Source organism: Malurus melanocephalus, unplaced genomic scaffold, assembly GCF_030028575.1.
Source record: "Malurus melanocephalus ecotype Western Australia unplaced genomic scaffold, MMel_1.1 scaffold_63, whole genome shotgun sequence".
NCBI classification, from domain to species: Eukaryota; Metazoa; Chordata; class Aves; order Passeriformes; family Maluridae; genus Malurus; species Malurus melanocephalus.
Genome location: NW_026623295.1, coordinates 1,440,791 through 1,451,883, shown reverse-complemented (window position 1 = coordinate 1,451,883; position 11,093 = coordinate 1,440,791). Strand labels below are relative to the sequence as shown.

Below are 11,093 nucleotides of genomic sequence, written 5' to 3'. Positions count from 1 at the left end.
TCCCGGTCACTAGACAGTCTGTGCCCAACTATTTCTGCAAACAAAATGCACTAAGTCTATGCACTGAATCTACCCCCAGAGACAGGACAATTGTAAAGCACTGAGCCCCATAAACACCAAGCAAAACCTAAAAAACCCAGTAGTGCCAAACACTGCTGCCAGCAATACTAGTGGTCAGARTGGGCATTCCCTCTAAAGAATGTAAGTACCTGTATGATACCCACACACAGAGTACACCAGACCAGATGAACTCTGAACTGGAAGTAGCATTGTCTAAAGACCCCTTGGATCTCTCATATTAGCTGCTGCCAGTTTTATCTTTTGCWTATGCCCCTGGGGTACTAAGGCTTATAAGTCATATCATAGCTAACAAGGTAACCATCATTGAAAACATACAGTTTCTGATCTGTGGGGCTGTAATCAATACTCTGGATTKTCTCTAACTTTTTATCCATAATGATACTCATTCTGCCTTCCTGGCCAGTACTTGTGTCATACATGTAGAAGATCTCCTCTTTCTTAGTGTTCAGCGGCCTTGTGGCGTAAAGAACACCACATATCATGAAAGCATTGGAAACAGATGGCTTGTACTGCCTCGTCTGCCAAGTATCTATCACATCAAGTGTGGCCTCATTGAGTTTGCTAATCACAATGTTGCCCGCGTTATTTTCAGTTGAATATATTACCCATAACCCACTTTCATCCACAGCAAAGTCTATGTCCTGCCACGCTACGCCTGCATAAGAGAAGCGGTTACTGACAGCAGCACCTGGAAGCTCCTTCTTCAAAACTTGAGYGTTTGATTTTACATCATGCTTCACCATGTATTGCGAACCATAAGCATGATAGTACAAAAAATTTTTATAAAGGACAGCACCGCTTCCTTCCCCATATGTTATTCTCTGTTCATATGTGTATTTAAACAGTAGCACATCATCAAAGGAACTATAAATTCTGTAGTATTCTAAATATCTCCCATCTGTATTCAATGGTGCAACCAAGTAGAATTCYTTCTCTGGTTTAGAGGGATAGTAATCTCTAGTCCAGGAACCATATTTGTAGGAAAATCCTTTCCAGTTCAGCTTGGCAACATAGGGCTGGCTAACATTCATCGGTCCATGGTGAGTGCAGGTACCTGCAATTAAAGAGAAAAAAAAAMCAAAACAAACAGGTTTTCCAAATATCATTACTAGGAGAGAGTTTTTTTTCTGACTGTAGCCTCTAGACTGTGCTTAGTAGGGAAGAGCTTTGTGACCAAGCACAGACATAAATGCACAGCTTCATGTGTAAAAGGCTCATTTTGGGCGAAGGTTAGCAATTGGATGGCACCCAGTGTTCCAAGTTGACTCAAAAACTTAGCAAAAAAAAAAAAAAAAACCCAAAAAAAACCCAGAGTACATATTAATACAGTTATTTGAAAGGGGAGGTGGGGGATTAGTTCACAGAAAAGAAGTGCTCATTGTGCTGTTCCATACAAGGGACAGATTTCTGTTTCTACCCATTTGAAGCAGGCCAGCCTGATTCATCAGGAAATCCCTTGGAAAATACAATTTCAGAAGCATTTTAGGTTATTTTCTACCTCAGTGGAACTGAAAGCATGGAAGATAGGGGAAAAAAAATGAGGAGCATCTGATTTCTGTGTATTTCACTGTGGAGGGGAAGAAAGGAGCAGCAGCAGCAGTAATTCCAGAGTCACATTTCAGATTAGCATTCTGCTGTCAGAATCACAGCTTTACAACTGTGTGTCACAGCCACATGGTGCCTTCCACCTCAGGCCCTCAAAGAAATCTGCAGACAGCAACAATCACAGCCCAGGAAATGTAGACTGGTATTACTCTGACTTTTCATGTGAGGCAACTCTAAAGAAATTATGACTTCAAGCTGAATCAGAACAGCTCTGTTTTACACATATCAACTGCAAAACCATTTTCAGGATCATGGAAAAATAATTTAAATATAAGAAATAGTTTCCTTTTACTCATGCTGAATTAATGATGTTCCTGTTTCCTGATAAATTCTCAATATTGTAAGTCACTGGTAGGAAAAACCCTCCACTCAGAAATATCCCTGGGCTTCTGATGAGTCTGAAGCTGCCACTGGCAAAAACCAGCATGCACTTTTCCAAGTGTYATCAGCTTTTTGTATTACTGCCACAAAAGTGTCCCAGATTTTTCTCTGTAAGGTTATCTTCACCTGAAGTAAATGGAGACAGATATTATGTGGCTGACACCACAAGCTTRGTGGTAGCCTAGTGTTTCCCAGTTCATTGGGATGTTCTAGCCACTAGAGAGTCTTCCTTATTAAAGATGGAGTATAATATGATTAGACTCAAGTCTCACACATMCATTAGTGAATAAATTAATGAGCACAAAAGTTTAGTGTTAATACTACCTCCCACAGCACAGGAACTCTGTGCACTGACAGCTATGGTGCTGATGAAAGACAAGACTTATCTTTTGAGGTTTTAATACTTTGCATGGGAACCATGTCACGATTTCTTGCAGCTTCTATGACAACAGTGGCTCATAATCTCAGTCATATGAAGAGATGTCTGACATATAAATAACCTCTGCCTTAGCACAAAGAAGAAAGAGAAATAACAGAGAAAGAATTTCTTTTTTGCCCTCAAAGCTGACCATCCCTAAGCATGGCCAGACAATACTTATGAAGATGAACTAGAATCTGCTGAAACCATGGATAGAAAAAGCCTAGGAGACATTTTGTTCTCAAAGGCTTCATAGCCTATCCCACRAAAAGAAGGAAAAGTAGAGGCAGATGAATGTGAAATATTTTACTTGGAAAAAGATTGGGAAACAAGATAATTGGAGGGRGGAATGCATTGTTGCAAATGCAGAGAAATCTCTTTTTCTGACCTGCTTTGGCCAGGAAAAAGGTGCTGTAGGTGAGAGACTAGAGAACCTGTATCCTGAATGTTAGTAGTGTCCAAGCACTGACATTTGTGCTGGTGTGTAAAGTCGRTTTGGGCAGTGAAGCTCTGCATGTCTCCCCCTTTCTCAAAGTGCACTATTTCTCTGCTTCTACTCCATAACACCTTCACTCCTCTGAGTTTCGTACTGTCTTGCACTAGTGACTGACCTGAGGGACATGTGATTCACCTGCAGCCTTCTCTCAACAACTGTGAGGAAGGTGGGAAGCAGTTTTATATTAAATATAAACCACTATACTGAGATAAATCCCTATCTCCCCAGGCTGTATCGGCAACATCCTTGGGGTCAGTATTGCCCATGGGAATTCTTCATCACTGAGTCTCCATCTGATGGCAGAGAAGGTGGTGTGAATTGTAAACAATCCCATCTCCTCCCCCAGACCCTTTTGCATCCTGGGATCCTTGCGGCTGAAACACGGCATGACCCCGGTTGAATGCTGCTTTCCTTCGTGCCACCAAGAATCCATTCGAATCAGCATTCCTGGCTCGGAGCAGATGAGCATTTAAGCATGCACTTAAGTGCTTTACAAAGGACGAGGCCCTGGAGCAGAAACCTCATTTCCAAATATAGCACAGGAGGCAGGCGCTGCTGTATGGCTGGCCAGGCTGTATCTCTGGAAATGGCACGTASCGTGTCTACTAACATGGCCTCAGCACTTGGCACGGCTACCAGCGTTTGGAGGTGCTTACACCTCAGCTCATGCAGRGGAAGGAAGCTAAGGCAGCCAGTGCAAAATGGCTTGCAGCCTGCCAACTTCATAAATCAATTTGAACTGTTTTTTCTCATATCTCTATTATGTATTGTTACCTCTGGCACGAGGACTTTTTTAAAKCTGGTGACATATAGAATATATTACTGTGCTTAAATCACAATAAACTTAYCTCAGAATTAAATGGTTATTAAATGCTCTAAAACTGTTCATTTGTTTAAAAAAATATAGCACCAAAGATTGCAGGTAGTGAAGCACTGCTAAGCTCATCTATATGCGACCTCAAATAATTTTTCATGTCATTAAGCAGAACACAATTCCAGATTTATTTTAATAATTCATACATTGTTTCATAAATAAAAAACAAACGTGTGTTCAGCAGAGAGACCTTTTTTTACAAAAGAAATAATAAATTATTATTTCTTCCCTTAAAGAGATCTCTCTRCTGAACACTTGTTTGGTTTTTATTTATGAAACAATGAATTATTAAAATAAAGTTAGAAGCGTGTTCYGTTTTAATGACATCAAAAATTGTCTGAGTTTTCTATAGAGTGTGTGCTTGATTTTTATTTTCTTGAAAACTCTCCCATAATTATTATTTTTTTTTACAAAAAACCTCTGTGGTAGTCAGGGGTGATCTGTCTTTCGCACAGGTTCAGAAGAATTCATTGTTGTTTATTTAATCTAAACTTGCCTCCCTGTCTAGATCTTGTGGGGAAAAAATGCACAAAGGAAACAAAGTGTCATGTAATTTTGTAAATATTAGAAGGTACTTGAAATAAATTCATATGCATTATTCAAACTTTCAAATTTTTAACTCCTTTCTCCACTGTTTTAGGCCACAGATAAACGACGTCCTGGTATTACTGCCTTCCTTTGTCCCATGCTTACGTAGCAAACAGGCAAGGGAAGGACTAGCACAGGTTCAAAAACTCATACTTGTCCCCACACAAAGAATCACCCTGGCTCCTACTGTCTCACTGACASAGGAAGACCTGCAAAGACACTCCARTCTTCCACCAGTATCATGGGGGACAGGCACAGGCTTATGGCTGTGTGAAAGATCTGCGTTGGAAACATCTAACAAGGGATGAGGTGGAGGGAGGGCTGGATTTCATCTGACATGACTTAAGGCAAATAAGCAACTCTGGACCTTCAGCTCAGCTCCCTCCAGTGCCAGTGGATCAATGCATGTGTCTCCAGGGGCAGTTCAGGAAGTCTCGGGGAGGGCAACTGGCCAGTTCTTTTCAGGTGCCTCTAGGCATGTCTCTTTCTTTGTGTATGGATGCATACAGTTAAAAACACAACTCAAAATATTCAAAAAACAGACAGCTTGGGTCCATAGGAGGTAAAATAAAAGGTAAGAGTGAAATCACTGCAAGACTCGAAACAAATTGCCTGAGTTTCAGCATTAGGCTGTTCCAGGTATTCCTCCTGCTCAAACCTACTCAACAGTAGCTTGAAATCCCTAATTTCTGAGTGTATAAAAGCCAGAAGAAAAACAAAACAAAACAAAACAAAACAAAAAAACAAAAAAACATTGTTCCTTTTTTCCTTTTTTCATCTATTTTGCCTTTGAATTTCATCTGACTCACTTCTCCCTGCTTCCTCTCTCAGATCATTTCAGTGAGATGTAACATAGAAYCTGCTGCAGAGTCCTCAAAGGACCATCCTGGGGTCTTTTTTTCTATACCTATCCAATGCAGCCACATGAGATCAGTCCAAAGRAAAATAAATGGGTAAATATTTTTTCCTACTGGAGTGGTAAGGAGAGAGATGCCATGAACCTTTGTAGAAAGGAAAGCCAGTGATACAGAGGGGGATGACTACCTTTATATCCGATATTTGGTCACCCACCTCTCCAGAGGGCAAGGCAAATAGAAACCAGTGATTTGTTTCTTAGGTGTCATTTGAGAACAGTCCTGCTCACTCTGAGAAATACAGCAGCAAAAGCCTTGGGGGACAGAGTCAGAGGGGCTGCATACTACAGCAGTGCGAAGCAAGAAGCTTTAATTAAACTTGCATTTAGACTCATGATCTTAGACAGCTTGGGGATTAGCCAAGCTCTCTCTAGTTCATGTTGCCTGCCCAAAATATGCAGGAGAGGGGATGAGGGGGGAAAGGAAAAGCAATCTGAAAACAGGACAAAGAGTCAGTTTAATACAAACATTATAAATATAGTATGAACTGAAATCAGGGCAAGGCCAAGAGGTTTGGCAGGAATTCAAGGCATTCAAGCTTGCAGAGAAAACATATGGAAATTGTATTCAAACAACAAATGGGTGCTAGAAATCTCCAGAGGCCTAGGTGTTAGCATCCATGTAGTTCCTCCAAAATTGCCAGCTAAGAAATGCAGCTCTCTCACATACTTACTCCATCTCCCCAAGCAAAAACATCTCACTGCTTCTGTGGGTTTTCAGATACAGTCTGCAGGACATGTACTTGCTATAAAAAGTTCTCTGCACAGATGACAGTTGCTCCCCATTAGTCACACAAAACCACAATATTCTCGTCCTGTGTGGATTAGCAGGGATCTGAGCCTACAGAGCACCTGGGTTATCACAACCTTCAACCCCTCCCAGGTTCCTACCTCTGGGCAGAAAAACTCACAGAAAAAAACAGAGGTTGTCCTCAGCTGATGCCAGTGCAGATAATTCTCTGGGAGTTGTTATACCAGGTAGGGTTYTGATCTCCTTTGTTCCTTTTTGCTACAATGCAGTGTTGCCATATGCAAATGTAACTGGCACACCAGTCAGGCATAAGGCMGTGCTAAAGCATTTTGGTCCCAGATAAAGTCTATCCATTTCCCTACCATGCCCTGAGAAACCATATTGAATATGTAAAGTCCCAATTCCATGCAGTTACATTTACCAATCCTGAAGCTATCATTCTGCTCTAGGCATGCATGGWACTGCACTGTGAAGTTTAGTCTTCCCTTTCCTACATGGTGAAAGCTGCTATGTCCCACAGACATGCCAACYACCCAAACATAAAAGCAGCCCTCTCCTCCATCACTCATGGAAGGACACAACACTCTTGTTCCAGAGCTCAGTMCTTTCTCACCAAAACAAAAGCTTGCTGTAGGCTTAAAGAGAACGAGATTGTTTCTTTCCACACACCATCACCCTCAATAAATCAGTGAGATGCCYTTCAAGTACTTCTAAAACACTGTGAAGTTTTTTTCATTGGAATATTTTAAGGCCTTCCTTAAGGAGCAGAGAAAGGCCATGAGATTTTTTTACTGCAGGTTTTTCTTTCAGATTTTTCTTCTGTCTGATTCCCAGACAAGGTGTTACTCATGTATTCTGTCAGAGAAGCGCAACAACTGTTTGCACCGCCATGAAGCCCTGAGAAGGGACTGCTCACCCTAAGGGAATCTTGTATTTCTGCCTCTCACCTTTTCAATGAGGTGTTTGAATTAGCTGACCCCAGGGTGATGAGACGTAAATGCTGGTAGGTGCAAATTTGTGCTCCTTAAAAGCAGGACACCACTCCTCCTCTATYATGGCTCCTCTAGCTGATTGTTAACCAGCTGATGTGAAAAAGCGATATTTTTCCCCTGGGTATTGTGTACAACACAGCAATTTTGCTCTTACAATAGTCTGCCTATAGGAACCCCCTGTGCCCAAAACACTCAGGGGACCAGCATGGTTTTAGAAACCCTCCTGTCTGTTAGCAAGTGGGATTCTTGACCTGACATATCTAATCTAGTGTTTCCAAAATGGTTTGCTCCATTGTTGCAAAAAATGGTTTGTATCATGTCTGACTCGCAAAATTTCTCAGACTACAATTCACTCACAATGTGATTTTTCAAACTGAACACAATGTCAAGACAAAAATTCTTTCMGTTATAAACTAATTATCACACCCCATAACTCTTAACACCATTATATGAGCTTCTCTCTGGGAGCCACTGATCCAGGCCCTACAACCTTTCCTAGTTAAGAAAGCTATAAAATCTTAATTCCGCTGAAATCAGTAACACAGCACCCCCTTATTTCCCTGAGACCAGAATTTGTCCCCAGGTCTCTTGACCTTCTGTTTTAGAAGAATCTTTCGCCTGTGAAGCAAAAGTAATCTTCATGCAAAGCTCCCTTCTGGAGCTTGCATATCAGCAGCTTTAGTACATCAACAGTTGTTCATACATTTTCCAAGCAGCATCAGAGCAATATTGCCATAACATCAGTCACTTGCAGAGGAGCTACTAAAAATCAAAGCTAGTTAGTAAGAAAACATCATTTCCCACAAGTAATTGTTCTGGAAAGAAAAAAAAAAAGAGAGAAGAGGGATAGAGATACACTTTTCACACTGTAGGTAAGAGGAAGACTGCAACTTTTTCCAGCTGAAAACAGCTATTCTGTCTGTAAGAATTTGATTCCTGCCTTCATTTTCCTTTTGAACCATTGATGAAACATTAGGAGCTGTCTGCTCCATTTTTCAAGAGCTAAGGAATATCATTACAATTGTATTTAATATTAACAAAGTGAAAYGYAACTGCATTTAAAGTTCTAACCATRTATTATGTTATTCCTTGTGTGATATCCAAGAGARATGCCTACCTGGTGGGAAATAAGGAGGTGGTGTAGTTTTGGTTGCATTCTCTTCACACTCTTTCAATCGATTCTGCAGAGACTCAACCTGTCTACGAATTGCAAGGACGTTGTTTTTGTCCAGCGACTCCAGTTCATTTACCAGTATAGTCAGATTGGTGATCTAGAGGGGAAAAAAAGACARCAAGTTTCATGTCAACCTTACTTCACAGATATTTGCAGGCAGGGTTGATCACATCACAGTAAAATCTATAGAAAAAGGTTTTATGAAATATCTCTAAGAATAGGTCTTATTCTCCTAGCCTCAGCTTGACATTTCCAGCAGAGTATGTGACCACAAGGAAATGCTTTAAGACTGAGTTGTATAACAGAATGCAAAAATACAGTGTTATTTTACACATAGTGCAAAAATAGCCAGTAAGTCTTAGGCAAGTACTAGCTGTTAAATATAAAAAATGCTTATTCCAGCCTTACAAAAGTATCTGCAGAATTTATTTGCAAAGATAAATAGTGTTTTTAATCACCTGCTTGATGATCTAGAGGACAATGGAGAAAATGATATTTCACTTTCCATCTGAAGTAATTATTCTCTCTAGGTGAGTGATTAACTAYAATTTTGAAAATGTGATTTATAGTCTGCTGGGAAGGTGATAGTCTTTCCCACTTCTTGATTTCATATTGATTGGGCCACTGCCTTAGCAACCAGAAGCTAATTTTTTTAATTATCTAAATTAAAGTACAGAGGCTTTCAAGCATGGGGGTCTGTAAATTAATATTTATTATAATAATTTAATCAGCTTCTGTGTTTAACACTATGCAAAACTTTTAACTGTCAGGCAGATATTCGGCAAAAAGAGAGTGGTCTCCACTTGTTTTGGGGGTTCTTTACTTTTCTGGGCTCTGTATCAAGGAATAAGATGTTAATAAATTTAAGGTCAAGCTTTATTTTAATTTATGCTGATGAAATGCTAAAATAATTCCACTGGCTGCAGTAGTGAGAGACTCCATTCACTCAACCTAAACACTAAAGAGAGAATAGACTATCTGTGTACTTGAATTCTCTGTGGCTGATTAAGACCTTGGCAATACCTCCAAATATATTTGCTCAACGACGGCGTTGCTTCCAACAAGGTTGGGTTTCAGCTGAGTGACCAGTCTCTCTAGGTCACTGATTTCCATTTTCAGTAACTGGAAGTCCAGTTCCGTGTAAGWTACATCACCCATCTCTATATGCTGCACTCTGATGGTTAGATTGAGGATTTGCTGCTGAAACAGGTCAATTTTTTTTGAGTACTCCTGAACCTGAAATAAAGAAAAAAGAGACACATATTCAAATCCAGGTTAGCAAATAAGACAGGACTGTTTGACATCTTTATTACATTTCTGAGTATCCTATGCATAGCTTTCACATGCTTGCCATATATATTCTTCACTTAAACTGCATAAATGAAATTCTCATCACATACATAAAAAAAGGTGAAATTTAACCCTCATTTATTGTTGGCAGTTTCACAAAATCCCCTCAGGAATGCCTGGGGATAACTGAAGGCAGAATTTTACTCACAGTCTTCCATTTTTTAAATTCTTTGCCAATATTGTCTCTGTGAGCTAATTTTATCCTCAGTATGCCAAGAACTTAYATTGGTGAAAATTTTATTAGGAAATCTGCAGTGTATTATGTCTCAAAAGCAACCAGAGAAAGCTGCAAAATGCAATAAAGAATTCCCAAGTTTTTCAACTTCATTTCYTATTAACTCTGAATCCAAATAGGACTTTATTCCGTATATATTTGAATTGTGTCAAACGTTGGCAGAACTGGTTTGATGCTTGTATTTGAGAGAGGGAAAATATTTAAATACAGTGTTAAAAATCAAATCTGGTTTGAATGAAAGTGTTAAATACATTGCAGCCTTTAGCTAGAGTAATTTATATAGCAGCCTTTTCAGTCTTTGAACCACTAAGCAGTTGTCCAGACAAATATATTTTCAAACATATATCTGTTGAGGTAAAGGTCAGAGCACAAGCATTGTGATGCAGAACATTAAGAGTATTATATGGATTTGGGACTTCCCTTAGAAATGTTAGTTCCTTGAAATTTAACGCTTTGGTAAAGGGGCATAATTTCTCTCCCATATGCTTCATAAAAGTCATGTCTCTTTTCCTTTAAATCAATATCATTATATCACAAAAGTAGGAATAAATATAGTTTGTTGCACTAGTAACTTCACWTTTATACCCTCAGAAGGTATTTGTGCCTCTATCTACAGCACTGTAATTTCCGTAACTATTATTTCTTCAGCCAAAAGACTTAGCCTACATCTTCTCAAGCATTCTTGCATTATCTTAATATTAAATAGAAGTCAGTACTTTTTCCCGTTGTCTCTGAAATGTCATCTAAAATCCTGCTGTGATGTGAAGACCATGGACTCCCTGTTTTTCTGTTCTGGCAGCAGCCCTTGAAACAGGGACGCAAAAAAACCAAAATTTATCAAATAACTCCTTTCAACCTTGATTGAATCCCTTGTGTACCAAAGAGGAGGTATGGGAGCTCATGGCATGGAAATTCATGAAGAGAAGAAAGGATCCTTTAAGATCATCAGTTATTTAGTGATGTGGATTAAGGAGGACAAGCATAAGAGTAGATACTCTGTTCAGAAGTGTTATTATCAATAATGGCTACTCAACAACTGCACTATAAATCTTAACCCACTAGAACTCCCCATGCACATRCTAGAACCAGGATGCTCTGTTCTATGCATTTAAACTTGAGAGTGAAACAGATTTTCTGTTCTAAATGTGTGCAGCCAGACTTCAAGCTGCTCCAAACCATCAGGTTTCCAGAAGTTGTAGCAGAAACACCCTGGCTCACAGCACTGGATGCTTTTG

The 11,093-nt window shown here is 39.7% G+C and overlaps 1 protein-coding gene across 1 annotated transcript in view; it reads right to left on the bottom strand.

Annotated features, from left to right (window-relative positions):
- Positions 1-341: 341 nt before the first annotated feature.
- OLFM4 (olfactomedin 4) overlaps positions 342-11,093 on the bottom strand; it is a 21,281-nt gene continuing 10,529 nt past the window's right edge. The window contains exons 4-6 of the mRNA XM_057366308.1: positions 9,297-9,509; positions 8,217-8,370; positions 342-1,135 (exon numbers count right to left, since the gene is read on the bottom strand). Of these exons, the coding sequence (XP_057222291.1) occupies positions 342-1,135; positions 8,217-8,370; positions 9,297-9,509 (1,161 nt within the window). The remainder of the gene's footprint in view (positions 1,136-8,216; positions 8,371-9,296; positions 9,510-11,093) is intronic.